The sequence below is a fragment of the Miscanthus floridulus genome, chromosome 18 (assembly GCF_019320115.1).
Source record: "Miscanthus floridulus cultivar M001 chromosome 18, ASM1932011v1, whole genome shotgun sequence".
NCBI classification, from domain to species: domain Eukaryota; kingdom Viridiplantae; phylum Streptophyta; class Magnoliopsida; order Poales; family Poaceae; genus Miscanthus; species Miscanthus floridulus.
This window is the reverse complement of record NC_089597.1, coordinates 85,684,347-85,703,577: the sequence shown is the minus strand read 5'-3', so window position 1 is coordinate 85,703,577 and position 19,231 is coordinate 85,684,347. Positions and strand designations below refer to the sequence as shown.

The window sequence follows — 19,231 nt, the reverse complement described above, 5'->3', positions numbered from 1 at the left end:
CCCCCCAACCAAATGCTACCTGGAAGCCTAGGGATCTAAGGGATCCTAATCCCCCCAACCAAATGCTGCCTAGAAGCCTGGGGATCTAAGGGGAAAAAACAAAAAGGAGCCCATAGGGGCATGCACCCCAACCCCTGAGAGGCTTGAACTTGATAATTATGGAGCATGACTGCATGAGGCCAATCTCACCGGAGTTGGAAGATTTGAGTGAAGAAACAATTTCAGTCTGACAACTAAGGCATTTGTATAAAAAGAAGGCATATTTGAGTCTGATAACGTAAGGCATTGAAATGTGATCTTTTTACTAAGCTTTCAACAAAATTACCCTACCCTCCACAAAAATACAGCAAAATTTATAGAATTTGCCATACAGAAAATTTGAAACTAGTTGGAGTACATGCCAACATTACATTCAATTATAAAGCATAATGACGCACCACTATAAAAAGGAAACGGACCTGCCACATGGCGAGCCTTACATGAACCGACAAGAGTACAATGCTTCAGTGTATCTTCGGCCTAGCCATGCTTTGATTCAGCGAATTCCGTTCTTGCAAATGCTTCAGTGTACAAAGGTCATTCAGAAGAAAGAAACAAGAATACAATTATACCGGTGCTGCCTTATTTTAACAGTCCAACGAATAGAACGGCAACTAAGATGAATAGCTACAATACAGGGTAATATCTATCTTTCTGAAATTCTAGTCCCAAAACAACATTAGAGCCCTGTCTAGGTGGCATTACATGCTAAGGATTTTCAATCATACTACAGCCATTGCAATGCAGATCCTCCAAGTCCAATGCAGAATTTTACCTTCGATAAGTCCTTTCCACCGACTCCCAATACAATTGCCACGATTGAATATTTGGATCAAAACTTTCCATGTTTAGAATTATAATTTACACATGTACTAAAGAATCAACAGGCCGCAGTCCGTTAGCACAGCAATGGGTGATCTTGTGGACATCAGCAGCTTCTGGCCCCAACGGGTGGAACTGACGACAATGTCCTGCACCATCTCTCTGGTTGCAGTTGAAGGGCCCTGGGCCTTCACCGAGAGCAAGCCAAAAAAAAACAACAAATTTTCTGTAGGACATTCTCTACGCATAATACATATACAAGCTATTTGCAGCAGCACATGCAATGGAATTCTCGGTCGGGTGCCATGCGAGGTGGAGCAGCTTTGTTGAGAAGTCAAATGAATTCCCATTAGCATCAACGCCTTGATTTTCTCCACCTGTAATTACATTAGGTCGGTGATGGCTGCGTGAACAAAATACGATACTGTTGCAGGAGTACTTAAGTCAATGTTGATGAGAACAAGTCACCTCTCCGAACACCACGGGTAAAAGAAGTTAGTGTCCGTGTGGGCCTTGCTGGATTTGCAATCTGACGCCTAATCGCACCCAAATCCAACAAGAATAAGCTTAGTATTATAATTGCATCAAGAGCAGTTATGGAACTTAATATGGCAATTAAAATGTGGAAAAAAGAGAGCAACAGTAAAATTGTACTCTACAAACTTTTGAATTTTGAACATCTAACTAGATTCAATATAATGGAGCAGTGGACACCTATGTTTATAGAAGAGATCAATGGTGCAGATAATACTGCTGAAAGAGACTTTATGCAACAGCTTTAAGACAGAAAAAATCATAGCTCCCATTTGGTGTTTTCTTTCATAAACCACTCACCCAACAGTGACACTCTGTTCCCAAATAGGATGGCTAGGGTTCCATCCCCTATAACCAGGGTCACATGCATTCAATATTATGAACTAATAAACATTAAAGATCTTACACAGTTGATTAAATAAATGGAATTGTGTCCCTGTCCCCAGTAATGGATAGGTAGACCAAACCAAGGCCATGGCCACAAACAGTGAAGAAATTATGACTAAGATTAAAAGGCACATGTAAAATATACCTCATTGGATTCCTACTTGCTTCCAAAGTTGTTGCCTCCATGCTTCCAGGAGTACAACCAAAAACACGAAATATATTACTGCAGTTGAAGACACCAGGAAATGGAAATGTTAATAGACAGGATTTCTGTAAAATGACACATGCAGTCAATAATGGATGAAAGAAATACCCATAAGAACCAGTTGCAACACGAAGTCCATCCCCACTAAGACAACACTCAAACTTGTCGAAAATTGAGTCATTCTCATACAGATCGCAGAGCTGAAAGTAGTGATAGCATAAAATTACATTAATTTTGTTCATCAAATGGCTTCTTTTCTTAATCATTCAGTTGAGAGAATTTCACCTTAGGTCTCAAATGTTCATGGACTTGGAAGGTTGAAACAGGGCCTGAATTCATGTTTAGATCCCATAGCTGAGTATGGAGCAAAAACATGATAAGTAATCTCATAGGCTCTTTCTGCTAGTTACTCCCTCCATTCCAAATTGTAAGACATTTTGGCTTTTCTAGATACATAGTTTTTTGCTATGCATTTAGATATACACTCTGTCCAGATACATAGTAAAGGTAATATATCTAGAAAAGCCAAAACGTCTTATATTTTGGAACGGAGGGAGTACTAAGCATAGCTCAAACAATAGAACAGTTCCTAATCATGCATATTGGTGTCAACAGACAAGTTTCCATTGGACCACTTCTAGGGCAGTATGCTTGACAGTACATTTTTATACAGGCACTCAGTGCTACAAAGAAGAGGTAAACCAGCTGTTTATTTCCTCAAACAATAAGAAACCAATTAGCTTTTGACTTTGAGAAGATGTAAATCATTGAAAATGTTACTCCATTTTTGTACATGACTTATTAAGTTTGTCCTAAGTCAAACATTTCTATGTTTGACCATCAATTTTTTTTAAAAAAAAATCTATGTAGTTTCACAACATGTGAATTATATATTATGAAAGTATTTCGCATAGTGAATCTAAAAAAATAAATTTTATGTCCTTAACCTATATAATTTTTTTGAAATTGATAGTCAAAGATAGAAATGTTTGACTTAAGACAAGCTAATATGACATGAAAAAAAGAACAGAGGGGGTATCTACTAAGAGTGACAAAATTCATTAAGTATTCTGGACCTGAAAAAATGGGTGTATGACAGCCAAAAGCAATGAGATAGAACATGAGAAGTATTCTGGACCTGAAAAAATGGGTGTATGACAGCCAAAAGCAATGCGATAGAACATGAGAAGCTACTACACACCTTAAGAGTCATATAATCACGGCTAAGAATATATCTACCGTTCCTTGAAAACTTTATATCAGAAATTGATGCAATAATTTCAGTAAAGAAGGATCTTGATCCAGGTGCTTCGTGTTCCTCAAATCTGTTTAGAGGCCTTTTGTTAACTCATAAAACATATAATAACTTATGCAATATAAATAACTGTACATATTCCCAATCCTTCATACAAGTCCCCAACGTTGCCAGTACAGAAGGATAAAATGTTAGGGAGAGAAGTACAGGGTGAGTAACTAACATTTTGGAATGGTTGTCACACAGTGCTGATTGACGTAGATCAATAAGGCGGATAGAACCCTTTGAACTACTATAGGCCAGTGTATTACAATGGGATGGATGGAACTCCGCACATGTAATCACCTCTGAAATATGAATGTGAACAAATCAGGAAGCGCATATGCAAAGCAAGAATAGCAATAAGACTTGTAGTAATTATATGAAAATGAGCCTACCAGATTTCTAATAACCCTCAAAATGGCAAAGGGATAATACAATGCTTATATCAATAAATAGATAAAATATCATGTGCCAGATGCCCAGATTGGATGGTTTTTCATCCCAATCGGGTAGCTACTTTATGAAAGCTACAATCCCTTAATTTACAACCTATCTCCCAAATGAAGAATGTCGTCTATATCAATGTTTGAATATGGTCCAAATTTATCCACAAATTACATCTGTAGTGCTGTGCTTCTATGATTTAATTAGCAAAATGCCATCAAAATCAGATTCCAAATGAAAAAGTTCACAAAATTCAAATAGAACATAAATTCCCGTTACTTAGTATCTCTAGCACAATACGGTAGCCCACAAGTTACATCAACATCAAGTTACAACATTTTTCCAATCCCATGTGCTTTGTATTTATAGATTGCCACTTATTACTAGGATTGAATGTGTCATGTGCCAATGCCAAGTTAAGATAACAGAATAGAACAAGGAGTTTCTGTTCTATGCATCCCACTTGTTTAAGAAAATACCAAAAAAGAGGGGGATGGGGTTCATTGCATTAATTAGTCAATGCAAACTAGAACTGGAACTCTATTTGTAACTTCCTTTTTGGTAGGTGATCTTACCATTATTTCTAATAATACACTAGAGCAGAACAGATGGTACCATACAGAAACCAATACAAAAAAAGGCTATGCAAAAACAATGTGCCAAAACAATATGGCACAGACAATTTTCTTGTGTTGATCTCCACTGCCCATCAACGACAACAACAACAACAAAGCCTTTAAGTCCCAAACAAGTTGGGGTAGGCTAGAGTTGAAACCCAGCAGAAGCAATGAAGGTTCAGACACGTGAATAGTTGTCTTCCAAGCACTCCTATCTAAGGCTAAGTCTTTGGATATATTCCATCCTTTCAAGTCTCCTTTTATTACCTCTATCCAAGTCAACTTCGGTCTTCCTCTGCCTCTCTTCACGTTACTATCCTGGCTTAGGATTCCACTACGCACCGCTGCCTCTGGAGGTCTCCGTTGGATATGTCCAAACCATCTCAACAGGTGTCCCTTTCGTCACATAGGACACCAGATGCTTGGCGCCGCTTCATCCACCCTGCTTTGATTCTATGGCTAACATCTTCATTAATATCCCCGTCTCTCTGTAGCACTGATCCTAAATATCGAAAGGTATCCTTCCTAGGCACTACTTGACCTTCCAAACTAATATCTTCCTCCTCACGAGTAGTAGGGCCGAAGTCACATCTCATATACTCAGTTTTAGTTCTACTGAGTTTAAAACCTTTGGACTCCAAAGTCTCCCGCCATAACTCCAGTTTCTGATTCACTCCTATCCGGCTTTCATCAACTAGCACTACATCGTCCGCGAAAAGCATACACCAAGGGGTGTCCCCTTGTATGTCCATTGTGACCTCATCCATCACTAAGGCAAACAAATAAGGGCTCAAAGCTGACCCTTGATGTAGTCCTATCCTAATCGGGAAGTCATCCGTATCTCCATCACTTGTTCGAACTCTAGTCACAACATTGTTGTACATGTCCTTAATGAGCCCGATGTACTTCGTTGGGACTTTATGTTTGTCCAAAGCCCACCACATGACATTCCTTGGTATTCTATCATAAGCCTTCTCCAAGTCAATAAAAACCATGTGTAGGTCCTTCTTCTCCCTATACCGCTCCATCACTTGTCTTATTAAGAAAATTGCTTCCATGGTTGATCTTCCGAGCATGAAACCAAATTGGTTCATAGAGACCCGCGTTATTGCTCTCAAGCGATGCTCGATAACTCTCTCCCATAGCTTCATAGTATGGCTCATCAACTTAATTCCTCGGTAATTAGTACAACTTTGAATATCCCCTTTATTCTTATAGATCGGTACCAATATACTTCTCCACTCATCAGGCATCTTGTTCGATCGAAAATATGGTTGAACAGCTTGGTTAGCCATACTATAGCTATGTCCCCGAGGCATCTCCACACCTCGATTGGGATACCATCCGGTCCCATCGCTTTACCTCCTTTCATCCTTTTCAACGCCTCTTTGACCTCAGATTCTTAGATTCTCCGCACAAAGCGCCTATTGGTGTCATCAAAAGAGTCATCCAACTAAAAGGTTATGTCTGTATTCTCACCATTGAACAATTTATCAAAATACTCTTGCCATCGATGTCAGATCTCATCCTCCTTCACCAAGAGATGCTCCCTTTCATCCTTAATGCACTTAACTTGGTTCAAGTCCCTTGTCTCTCTTAGGAACCCTAGCCATCCTATAAGTGTCCTTTTCTCATTCCTTCATACTCAAATGTTGGTAAAGATCCTCATACGCTCTACCATTTGCCACACTTACAGCTCGCTTTGCAGTCTTCTTTGCCACCTTGTACTTCTCTATGTTGTCCACACTCCTGTCATGGTACAAGCGTCTATAGCATTCTTTCTTCTCCTTAATATCCCTTTGGACTTCCTCGTTCCACCACCAAGTATCTTTAAGCCTCGCCTCCACTTCCTTTGGTTACTCCACACCTCTGAGGCCACCTTCCGAATGTTGGTTGCCATCTTCTCCCACATGTTGTTTATGTCCTCTTCTTCCTTCCAAGAGCCCTCTTTGATAACTCTTTCCCTGAATACCTCTAACGTCACCCCTTTTAGTTTCCACCACTTTGTTCTTTCAATCTTAGCTTGTTTATCCCTACGGGCACGCACCTGAAAACGAATGTTTGCCACCAAAAGCTTATGTTGAGAAACAACACACTCCCCTGGTATCACCTTGCAACCCAAGCATACTCATTTGTCCTTCTTGTGAGGACAAAGCCAATCTGGCTAGACTGTTGTCCGCTACTGAAGGTCACTAGATGAGATTCTCTATTTCTAAAGAAAGTGTTGGATATCATCAGGTCAAAAGCTACCGCGAAGCCCAGAACTCCCTCTCCCTCCTGATTCCTACTACCATACCCAAAACCTCCATGAACTGCCTCGAAACCTGCGCTTGTAGTACCTACATGCCCATTAAGATTTCCTCCTATAAAAAGCTTCTCACTACTAGGTACAGCTCTAATCAGGCCATCTAAGTCTTCCCATAACTGTCTCTTAGCACTCTCGTCGAGGCCTACTTGGGGGCATACGCACTAATTACGTTCAAGACCATATCACCAATGACAAGCTTGACTAAGATAATCCTATCTCCTTGCCTTCTCACTCCCACCACATTATTCTTGAGGCTCTTATCAATCAAAACTCCTACTCCATTTCTATTCGCAACTATCCCTGTGTACCAAAGCTTGAAACCTGTATTGTCCACTTCCTTCGCCTTCTGACCCTTCCATTTAGTCTCTTGAACGCATAATATATTTACACGCCTCCTAGTCGCGGTATCAACTAATTCTCTTAACTTACCTGTAAGCGACCCTACATTCCAACTACCTAAACGGATCCTAGTTGGTTCGACTAGCTTCCTTACCCTTCGCACCCGTCGACTCAGATGTGAAGACCCTTGCTCATTTTTCACTACACCCGGGCGCCGATGTAGCTCGCCACTAAGGATGCGACAACCCGATCCTTGCTCACTTGACACCGTGCCCAGATCACGACACGGCGCGTCACGGGGGTGACGACCCGGCCCTTGCTCATTTAACACCATGCCCAGGTTCCGATATGGCGCGTCGCTAAGAGGGTTACGCCCCAACGTTTTTCTTTCGGGTTTCATCTCCATTAGAATAGCTAGATTTAACGTTGGCTCGCCACACCTATCACAACCCTCCTCCTTTACCAGGGCTTGGGACCTTCTATGTTGAGACAACATAGGCGGAGTTTTGATCTCCACTGCCCATATCATGCAAATTTGTTTCTAACGATACCATGCTATGACTTAAAGATGGCGAAACCATGATAATATTCTTGTCAAAATTCATAAATGATTATGTAGCCAATTGACTATATGATATTCTACAGTCTACAGATGCCCCATCAATAGGAAGCATATGAGAATGAAGGCCTAATCAAGAAAAGACTATCCGGATGTTTCTGTTCATATCTTAAATTAATAGAAATAGAAATTTGCATAAATAAGTAGATGCATCCATGTGCTTCCATGTACGCAAACCAAGCGCGCAAAGCTATAACACAACAAAGCACCACTTGCTTCAAGTTTTGGAAAGATCACAAGTTCCCAACAGGTCAGGGCTAAATGATGGGAAACTACAGAATGGTGATGAACCAAAGCTAGCAACCAAAAGTCTTCCTAGCTTGGAAAAGCTAGCAACCAAAACAATGAAACAACTATCGGGGAGCCATATTAAATCTTATTCTTATTCAAATCCCCTAGAGAAGCAAACATTATTTACTTATTATCCGAGAAGAACAACAAAGTCACAATTGTTAAAATTCTTTTCAGCCGTTAACAAGAAAGACATGTTGTATAGCCAGCACATTTTGGTATGTCAACATGTCACACCAGGAATATTGTTTTTTTTGCTAAATGGAAAGGTAAAACCTCCTCAGGTAACTTTGCAACATTTGGGGGGGGGGGGGGGGGGGGGGGGGGGGGGTAAACAAAATATGAATGTGGAATTACCTGTTAGATCTTCCATGTTTGTAGGCTTCACATCAACAATGTTAAAGCTCTGGCTGTTTATTTCCAAGTTCCATAAATTTATTCGGAGATCATCTACTGATATGAATGTCTCACCATCACTGTGGATTAACAAACAATACAAGAATATGTATCAATACAATGCCCACAGATATTATCGTTGCTGAAGTATTTGGGATCTGCACCCTGCAGGAATATGACCAACAGAAAACTATGCTGGTTCTACATAGCAAACAAAAGTGATCAAGAGTACACATGTGACTGTGTGAGCAATGCCCTATTACAAAAGGCATACAAGCTACTCTTGCATGATACTTGTGTTTCATTATAACACAGCATAGATTCAAAAGACATACAAGCTACTCTTGCATGATACTTGTGCTTCATTATAACACAACATAGATTCAGTTTGCCCTATCTGTTCAGTACATAGGCGAATGTGCCTCTAGCTGAGTTGGTTACGTGGGCACGTGGCTCTAGTAGCACTCCTCGCTTCCTCAGGTCCTGGGTTCGACTCCCTATGGGAGCGAATTTCAGGCTCGAGTTAAAAAGATCCCCTAGTTTTTCCCACACTAAGGCACAGGTCTAAGGTCCGGACCAGGTCATGGTCGTTCTCACATGGGCTACAGTGCCGCTGTGTATGGGTGGGGCAGGGATTCGGAGGTTTTCTCGACCTGCGTGAGGTCTTCTTATTCTTAGCAAAATGCCTGGGGGCTGTCTTACCCCACGCAGGTCGAGTTCAGTTCATAAAAGGTGAAAAGAATGCAAGTACCAACAAATAGCTAAAGATTTGAAGCACTAGCAACGCTAGGGTTTCAACCAATGAAGAATGCAAGTACCTGCAAAGACCTAAAAAATTGACGTACTAGCAAGACAAGTATTGAAACTGATTATTAAGTTTCAGTTAATGAAACATACTAGGCTACTAGCAAGAAAACTAATTCAAGGAAGAACAACCTGCAAGGCTTAGCTGATAAGATGGACCATGGTTTTTAAGGCGGCACGGCGAGGCGTGGCGACCTATCCCCCTCACAATGCCTAGGGTACGCCTAGGCGTTCATAAGGCGAGGTGAGGCGACGCCTTACCATTCTAAGAAATAGGAAAATAGCAGCAGGGAATAGGCGAGAAAAAGAGGAAAAAGGAAAGAGAAAACAGAAAAGGGCAAATGAAAAGAGAAGTGCTTGGCCCAGCCCACTTGTACATATCCCTTCTCAGGTCATCTCACGGAGACATGGATGCACACACGCCGCCTAGGGGCTCTTTGTTTCTCCCTCCACGCACGCGCAGCGCCACCACATCTCCTCCCTCACAGCTCAGGCAGCTGCCCTCCCTCCCTCGCGCTGCTCTTGGCTGCGCGCGCTCAGCCTGCCCTCCGCTCCTTCCCTACCTCTTGCTGCTGCTCCCTCAGATGCCCATCTTGAGCAGCAGCCGCCTCCGCCACAGATGACCCAGGCGGCGCCAGATTTGGTGGGGGTGAGTGAGGTGGCACCTGCATGGCCTTTCCCTATCGTTTTCCTCTGTTTTACTTCCAGTCTCCATGGATATCTTACTACTTTTGGCTAGGCGTCAGGGACGCCTTACTCCCTGCGAGCGCCTCGTCGCCTAGGCGACGCCTTAAAAACACTGAGACGGACACTAAATACTAACTCTTCAACAATATATGCTTTATTAGTTTAGCCTATTTTCTGCTCGAGAGCAAGGAAAACCAAACATAAGGAACACCGGAAGAGATGCATATGAACCCATGGAAAAGAAAAGGCACAAAAGGGATCCCATTGAAAAGATAAAATTCAATGTCTGAAGTGACTGACCTATTATTTGAAATAGAATTTATATGGTAATCGTGTGCATGAGCAAATACACGTCGACATCTAGCAACGGGGTTTGCTTCTAGACTGGTAACCTGCATATGGTTGAAAGCGAAGTGAGTTGGACTAAATAGCTGCAGTTTTGCATACCTTCCACTTAAAAGTTATATAACTACAATTTCAAATGCTAGAGCTGATAATGTATAAGATGTCCGAGTGTAACTTGTAAGACATAATCTGCTGCTGATCTCTCGCTCTCTCTTGCTGCAGCAGAGTTGGCATTTGGTCAGCTCGGCTGTCCAGTCTCTACTGCTGTAGCAGTATGGCAATAGGCCACCTCTAGTACATTAGTTGGTAGCTATTACATCAGCCATGTCTTGATAGTGGGTTGATCTAAGCTTTGTACTGCTAGTACTAGGAGTAGTTGGTGTATCTTAGGAGTAGGTAGTTGGTGTACTCACCAACAACTATGTACCTGGCAGAGGTACTAGCACTTGTATATATATCACACCTAAGGCAATGCAAAAGAGCAGTTCAGTTTGCCACATCCAGAAGCAGAGCTTTCGGCCAGCGCTGGGCTTGTGCTGTGTGTGTGTGAACTGTTCTTAATATCTTCTTCTACCTCTAGCCATTGTGAGTGAGTGTGCTGGTAAGCTTACTGCTTACCTGTGCAGGGCAGCCGAGGGACCAACATAACTTACCACTGGCAAACGCAGTGATGGGTAGCCTCCAGGTGGAAATGAGAGATCGTTATTCAGGCAATCAAACTTATCAGAGCATCCACCATTTGGAAGAGGTGCCTTAGAACTACTGGTACTTGCAATAGCAGTTGTACTACTTCCTACACTTTGGGAACTGTCCAAATTCATGACTGCAACTCGTTTTACTTTCTTCTCTTGAACCTGGACAGTAATTAAAGCTATGAGTAAGCAAAGCAAAAAACAGACTGCAATTGATAGAAGAAACAATTAAAAAAATGCAATGCAGTGGTGCCACATACAATAAAAATAAAAATAACAGATTGTACACTTTTTGTGTCCAAAAAATTCAAAAGGTAGTAATAAATGATATGATTGGTATCGCAATCAAATTTATGTATTTAACAAGCCAATTTTGGCATAGGTTTCAATAATTATTTTTCAGAAATGCCAAGACTTAGTTCAACACAAACCTCTACGGGACTACCAACAATGAGAAAAATAGGGATGCTAATACTCAACAACTTACATGCAGTTGCATTACATCCAGGCTAGATTTACACTGAAGATTTAAGTATGGAATTCGGATTAAAAAAATTTGAAGCGGTTAGGAAAATTGAAAAGCACTGTATTTAACAAGCCAATTTTGGCATAGGTTTCAATAATTATTTTTAGAAATGCCAAGACTTAGTTCAACACAAACCTCTACGGTGCTACCAACAATGAGAAAAATAGGGATGCTAATACTCAACAACTTACATGCAGTTACATTACATCCGGGCTAGATTTACACTGAAGATTTAAGTATGGAATTCGGAGTAAAAAAATTTGAAGTGGTTAGGAAAATTGAAAAGCACTTCTAGAAGTAACTTGCATCCATACCTTCCAGTATTTTATTGTTTTATCATTTGTAGACAAAAGGGAGAGAGCATTGTTGGCTGTCTGGCACCACTTGATCTTGTTGATCTTTTCCTCTATTTCCAAACTTTTCAGGTAGTCAAACTACAAGAATCACATAAAAAATAAGAACCCTGACATAACTTCAATCTACGATTAATTTCCAAAAGGAAACAAGAATAGCACATGGTACTGGCATACAGCAATGCTTTATTTTTATGATCAGAAGTGCATACTGCAATTATGAAACATAAACATAGTACCAAGGCCTATGCAAAATATAAGTTATTTTTTCCTTGGAGTTGTTATTTCCATCACCCAACTTCTCAGCTTTCTTGTGTCAATATAACTATATGGCAAAAGAGAAACTTCTAAAGAAAATGAAAGAAAAACTGCCCATTAACATGCCTCAGGTTCATGACTCTGAAATTCCGTTTTGTAGCGGAACTCTGGGTGTCTAGTAACTGGAACATCTTGTCTCTCCAGTTCTCTCCGGCTGGCATTCTGCTGGTATAACAACTTATTAGGGGAAAATATTGAAATCAAAACCAAGATAAGTTCAAACATGCGGTGCTTACATCCCGAGCATCCGTCCTTTCAAATAAAACCACACGTCCTCCTTTATCCCCAGTGGCAAGATGATCACCAGATTTATCAAATTCAATTACAGAGATGATGTCAACTGAAAATAAAGAAGAGTGTTAAATCAATATGCAAGGCAACATTCTTCACTCACACGAAAGTGAAATTCCTCGCTTATCAAAGAGCAGAGCAGGTCTGGAAGGAAAATAGGTTTAGATGACAATATCAGTGTATGGTATATAGTAGACATCTTTCAAGTCCTGAATAAGAAAAGGTTATTTATTGAATGATCAATAAGCCCAATTCATGACGTAAATCCCCAGGATACAACAAAATCTCAATGTCATATATAGCATTCTGTTCAACTCTAAATAAAACAACGAAGGAATATAAAACAAAAGGCAAAGACATCCACTGCTGTCATCATAACCTCTATTCCCAGCAGACTATTCTGAAGAGAAAGTTTCCATACTAAGAAGCATCAGTCAGCAGTTCCACACATTGAAAGCTATTATTTTTTCTAAAAGAGATTACCAAACGAACACAACTGGACCAATGTGGCACACGGTGATATAAGGAATTTCACAGATGGACCACATTTTGTGTGTCCATCCAGATAAACATACGTCCAAAACAATTAAAAGAGAATAAGTACCATGTGCCAATGGAAAATCATCCTTGCAGAACTTTAGACTGCAAATTTCCTACAAGGCGACAAGCCAAAAGCAGATGCTGAACCACAACCAGATAAGAAACACAACATTACTTCTTATAGACACCAATAAACTCTTCCAGTTTTTCAATTCACGAGATCAACCAACCTCTTAAGTTTCAGTTCAAGTTTGCACTATGATATCACATGCCAAAGAAATTCCTTAAGCAAAACATGTCCCACAAAATTGAAGCCAGATGAGTTCACAAGCTCCAGAGCTTCTTACCACCTTTCTGCATTCTTTAAAACACAAAGCCAAGACAACTATCTGTGACCACATTACTCAAACCCCAGTCGGCCTAGTACCTGCACGATTAAGCCACCCGAAGGCTAAAAAGGATTTCATTTGCAGCCAAACAAACTCTCAAAGGGCAGAAAATTGAGCTTCATGCTTCTCACAAGGCGCAATCTGCCAGTAGAGCATCAAACTAACCATCCGAATGACTGAATCCATTCTACACGCACCGTGGTAGTCCTACATACACCAACACAATCCAAAGCCATGCCTTCTCTGACAGGTAATATTAAGGGGGTCGCGCCATCATTGCCGCGCATTTCCTACAAGACCAAATCTCTCAAACCCGCACAACTCCAATCCCAACACTAGCCCTATTGATTCCCACCACTTCAGGGCATCCAATCGGGGCAGCCAAGCCCAGAGCCTCCACAAATCAAGCGGATCTCGAGCTCATGCGCATGTGTGTACCTTCCTGGACGTCCTCGCCGGCGGCACGCTCGCCGAAGACCTGGGCGAACCGCCACTCCAGCGGCTGCGGCTGCGTCGCCTCGCCTTCGTCGCCGGGGCCTGGGGGGTCCATGGCGGCCGTCCGTCACGCGATCGCGCCGCGCGGGCACCGCATCAGGGTGGGGGCAGGCGGCGGCGGAGACGAGGAAGAATGGGAAGATCGAGCGGAGGGAGAGAGGGGTGGGGTGGGGTGGGGTGCGACGAGAGAGGCGAAGTGATGTGGGGGAGGGGGAGGCCGAGGTCTCCCTCCTCTGTCTCTGCGTCTCTCTCTGTGCGTCTCTCTCTCTACCCTGCTGTGTTTGTGCGAGCTCGCACATATTTCTCCCTCGTGAAGTGACGTGGTGGGGCTTTTACATGTGGACCCTTACGAAAGAACAAAATATTTTTCTTACACAGGGAATGCGAAAGAATTCGACTATTATTATTATTATATATTATATATATATACAGGGAGTATGTAATAGAATCATGCTAATTGCTAACTCTAGTCATCACTCGGTCCTGCCATCTCTAATTTCCAACATGTTCATTAATTGTGGCAATCAAAGTGGAATACAACTTGTGTCAAAGAAACAAAACGAAAGTGATTCAGCCCCTCGAAATGGAGGAATTCTAGAGGATTAGAATCTTATATGTAAATTTGCTATGAAGTCATTTAGGGGTCATTATCAATCCTATGAAATTCATGTAATGGCTTGTTTCATAGGAATTTTAGAGAAATCTACCGGGTGTTGAACCTCATGGAAAGTTTTTTTTTGTGTTTTTTCCATGCTCCATCCAAACATTTGATTGTATAGTTGCCTATAGTTTTTCAATCCATAGGATTCAAGATGTTAAGAGCAATGCATCGGTTCGATTCATGTAGGTACAAGGTGGAGAAAACATGCAAAATTAGATGGGCGTTAGCACTTATAGACTTGGATGCCCAAAAAAAAATAAATATTAGCTAATATGCATTATAGAAACTTTATAGTCATCACAAACATCTCCTTTGGACTTTAGGAAAAACAAATAATATGTGGCAAACTAACAATAGTATAAGCTTCAGTTCCACCTTCAAATTACATCGTCCTTAAGAAGGAATGTATATGAAATAGATCATATGGAAGGAACTTTCCATATGACTAACCATATCACTCAATCTTCGAAGCATGGAGCTTTTGAAAAGCATTACTAATTGCAAGGGAAATGGTATCTAGCTAGGATCATAGTTGATTTTGGTGATTGTATGACAACATGATCAAATAGACCAATACTGTTTGCTAATATATAAGCTTTTTAGTGTATTGGATGCAAGGATGGACTTCCGGGGAGGAGAAGGTTCTGGAATACTGGGCGTTGGGCGTTGATTGGAGGTGGGGGCAGGCGGCGGGCGAAGGCTTCCCAGGAGGAGAAGGTTCTGGAATACTGGGCGTTGGGCGTTGATTGGAGGTGGGGGCAGGCGGCAGCGGAGACGAGGAAGAATGGGAGATCGAGCGGAGGGAGAGAGGGGTGGGGTGGGGTGGGGTGCGACGAGAGAGGCGAAGTGATGTGGGGGAGGGGGAGGCCGAGGTCTCCCTCCTCTGTCTCTGCGTCTCTCTCTGTGCGTCTCTCTCTCTACCCTGCTGTGTTTGTGCGAGCTCGCACATATTTCTCCCTCGTGAAGTGACGTGGTGGGGCTTTTACATGTGGACCCTTGCGAAAGAACAAAATATTTTTCTTACATAGGGAATGCGAAAGAATTCGACTATTATTATTATATTATATATATATATACAGGGAGTATGTAATAGAATCATGCTAATTGCTAACTCTAGTCATCACTCGGTCCTGCCATCTCTAATTTCCAACATGTTCATTAATTGTGGCAACCAAAGTGGAATACAACTTGTGTCAAAGAAACAAAACGAAAGTGATTCAGCCCCTCGAAATGGAGGAATTCTAGAGGATTAGAATCTTATATGTAAATTTGCTATGAAGTCATTTAGGGGTCATTATCAATCCTATGAAATTCATGTAATGGCTTGTTTCATAGGAATTTTAGAGAAATCTACCGGGTGTTGAACCTCATGGAAAGTTTTTTTTGTGTTTTTTCCATGCTCCATCCAAACATTTGATTGTATAGTTGCCTATAGTTTTTCAATCCATAGGATTCAAGATGTTAAGAGCAATGCATCGGTTCGATTCATGTAGGTACAAGGTGGAGAAAACATGCAAAATTAGATGGGCGTTAGCACTTATAGACTTGGATGCCCAAAAAAAATAAATATTAGCTAATATGCATTATAGAAACTTTATAGTCATCACAAACATCTCCTTTGGACTTTAGGAAAAACAAATAATATGTGGCAAACTAGCAATAGTATAAGCTTCAGTTCCACCTTCAAATTACATCGTCCTTAAGAAGGAATGTATATGAAATAGATCATATGGAAGGAACTTTCCATATGACTAACCATATCACTCAATCTTCGAAGCATGGAGCTTTTGAAAAGCATTACTAATTGCAAGGGAAATGGTATCTAGCTAGGATCATAGTTGATTTTGGTGATTGTATGACAACATGATCAAATAGACCAATACTGTTTGCTAATATATAAGCTTTTTAGTGTATTGGATGCAAGGATGGACTTGGACGAAGGTAGCGTGAAGCAAGTGATCCACGCCTCAAGCAAGACACTAGAGCTACTAGAAGACTTAGAAGACATGCAAGAAGTCCAAGACATCAATGAAAGGTCCTAATGGCTAGAGGGGGGTGAATAGCCTATTAAAAATTTCTACAACAACATTTAGCAAACCGATTAGACAATTATGAGGCGAAGCAAGTGTTGCGCTAGCCTACTAAAATTACAAGCCACCTACCACAATTCTAGTTTATATAGTTTCTATCCACACAATAGCTATGTCAATACACTAAGTTAGTGCACTCTCAAAAGCTAACTAAAGAGCCACACTAACCAAACTAACAAGCTCTCACAACTAGCTACACTAAAGAGCTTGACAACTAGTTTGTGGTAATGTAAAGAGAGTGAGCAAGATGGTTATACCGTCGTGTCGAGGAATGAGCCAATCAATCACAAGAATAAATACCAATGAAGACCAATCACCTCGGAATCAAATGATGACACAATAATTTTTTACTGAGGTTCACTTGCTTGCCGGCAAGCTAGTCCTCGTTGTGGCGATTCACTCACTTAGAGGTTCACGCGCTAATTGGCATCACACGTCAAACCCTCAATAGGGTGTCGCACAACCAATACAAGATGAAGATCATGCAAGCCACGAGCAATCCACTAGAGTATCTTTTGGCTCTCCGCCGGGGAAAAGGTCAAGAACCCCTCACGATCAACACGATCGGAGCCGGAGACAATCACCAACCTCTGCTCGATGATCCTCGCTGCTCCAAGCTGTCTAGATGGCGGCAACCACCAAAAGTAACAAGCGATTCCCACAGTGAAACACAAACACCAAGTGCCTCTAGATGCAAACACTCAAGCAATGCACTTAGATTCATTCCTAATCTCACAAAGATGTTGAATCTATGATGGAGATGAGTGGGAGGGCTTTGGCTAAGCTCATAAGGTTGCTAGGTCAATGCAAATGGCCAAGAGAGTGAGCTAGAGCCGGTCATGGGGCTTAAATAGAAGCCCCCATGAAATAGAGCCATTGTACCCCTTTATTGGGCACAACTCGGGGTGACCGGACGCTTTGGTCAGATCGACCGGACGCACCCTGCCAGCATCTAGTCAATGGATGGCTATCACGTCATCTCTCTCTTTAAATACTAAGCGCCTAATCCCAACAGTCAAGTGATGACCAGACACGCTGCTCAAAGTCGTCGGACGTAGGACCTCAGCGTCCGGTCATTTCTAGTAAGGTTCCACTCACGACCAAATGCGTCCAGTCGGTCACGATTGGACGTAGCACCAGTGCCCGGTCCTTTCTCTTCTTCTCTGTGCTGCCATGTCAGCGGGACCAGACACACCCACACAGCATTTGGTCACAAAAGTGACCCAGCGTTCGGTCAAAGACCGACGCCAGCGTCTTTACTGCTTCTACTGACCGGACGCGTCGGTCCAGTTAAGGCCAGCGTCCGGTCCACTCTGTGAAACCCTGTCTTTTCTATATAGGGCGCTGGTGGCACCGTCGGACTATCCGCACTCTACGACTGGACACTCCGCCGGTGAAGTTTCTCATCCTTGCTCAAATGTGCCAACCACTAAGTGTATCACCTTGTGCACATGTGTTAGCATATTTTTCACAAAATGTTTTTAAGGATGTTAGCACTCCACTAGATCCTTAATACATATGCAAAGAGTTAGAGCATCTAGTGGCACTTTGATAACCACATTTCGATACGAGTTTTACTCCTCTTAATAGTACGGCTATCAAACCTAAATATGATCACACTCGCTAAGTGTCTTGATCATCGAAACAAAATGGCTCCTACTACTTATATCTTTGCCTTGAGCCTTTTGTTTTTCTCTTTCTTCTTTTCAAGTCCAAACACTTGATCATCACCATGGCATCACCATCATCATGTCATGATCTTCATTTGCTTCACCACTTGAAATGTGCTACCTATCTCATGAATACCTTGATAAACTAGGTTAGCCTTAGGGTTTCATCAATTCACCAAAATCAAACTAGAGCTTTCAATCTTCCCCTTTTTGGTAATTGATGACAACACTTTTATAAAGATATGAATTGAAATTTTATTGAATCCATGTTGCTTGCTCAAGCATATTTACCATGTGTAAAAGGATATGGACAAGTTTCATGAACTCCATATGGTAGCAATTACTCCTCCTACATATGTGCTAAGAATTTGGATTATAGCTTGCACATATGCTTAGATAGGAAATATAGGAGACAATATCTACCAAATGATGCTAAGGTATAAAAGATGGACTTTTGAAGCGTGATACCAATCGGAGTGCACCAATATACCATCGTTAGCACCATTAGTAACTAGACATACACAAAAACTAGAATACCCCATGAGATCAACATTAGAAGTAAAGGCCTAGTTTTCATAATGTGAGCATGAGTCTAGTTACTTAAACCTATGCATGCTAGTTTTTCATTTCATCATTCAAACCTACAACTAGCATGCACCACACAAGCATGGATATGGAAGTTTAAAACTTGTGCCATGCAAGCAAACATATGAAATGCACATTTAAATGCACCATACAAGTTCATGAGCTTGCTCCCAGTACTTGTGTGCTCAAAATTTTAATTGATCCCCTTTCTTTATCATATCTCTCCCCTTATGTCAAATTTCCCCCCTATCACTTATATCTTTATTTCTTTCCCCCTTTGTTGTCTTTTCACTATCTTAGTACACTAATATCTTTGCTCCCCCTATCACTTATATCTTTATTTCTTTCCCCCTTTGTTGTTTTTTCACTATCTTAGTTAACTAATATCTTTGTTTTTCTCCCCATAGTACTAATATCACTAATATCTTTGTTTTTCTCCTCCTTTGTCATCAATGACCACAAAGGTTCAAAATGTAGATAGGTTGAG

General features: G+C 41.4%; 1 protein-coding gene across 2 annotated transcripts; it reads right to left on the bottom strand.

Annotated features, from left to right (window-relative positions):
- Positions 1–509: 509 nt before the first annotated feature.
- LOC136519899 (serine/threonine protein phosphatase 2A 55 kDa regulatory subunit B alpha isoform) lies at positions 510–13,953 on the bottom strand. Of its 2 annotated transcripts, none has more exons than XM_066513280.1 (14): positions 13,682–13,953; positions 12,260–12,363; positions 12,090–12,188; positions 11,667–11,786; positions 10,788–10,988; positions 10,090–10,181; positions 8,260–8,378; positions 3,466–3,589; positions 3,189–3,312; positions 2,273–2,341; positions 2,096–2,187; positions 1,928–2,005; positions 1,330–1,397; positions 510–1,238 (listed from the first exon to the last, which is right to left on the bottom strand). In XM_066513280.1, exons 1-14 carry the CDS (start codon positions 13,791–13,793, stop codon positions 1,102–1,104), a joined length of 1,539 nt encoding a protein of 512 aa, XP_066369377.1. In that variant the 5' UTR covers positions 13,794–13,953; the 3' UTR covers positions 510–1,101. The 2 variants fall into 2 exon arrangements, with proteins under 2 accessions (XP_066369377.1, XP_066369378.1); XM_066513281.1 differs by having other exon boundaries at positions 12,090–12,185.
- Positions 13,954–19,231: the final 5,278 nt, after the last annotated feature.

What these genes read in the sequence shown, in the direction of transcription:
- LOC136519899 (XM_066513280.1), bottom strand. Translation starts at nt 13,793, where the DNA reads ATGGACCCCCCAGGCCCCGGCGACGAAGGCGAGGCGACGCAGCCGCAG. An exon ending in CATCACTGCGTTTGCCAGTG is followed by an intron (nt 10,182 to 10,787) that starts GTAAGTTATGTT and finishes AACCATATGCAG; the next exon opens with GTTACCAGTCTAGAAGCAAA. An exon ending in TGTGACAACCATTCCAAAAT is followed by an intron (nt 3,313 to 3,465) that starts GTTAGTTACTCA and finishes GCCTCTAAACAG; the next exon opens with ATTTGAGGAACACGAAGCAC.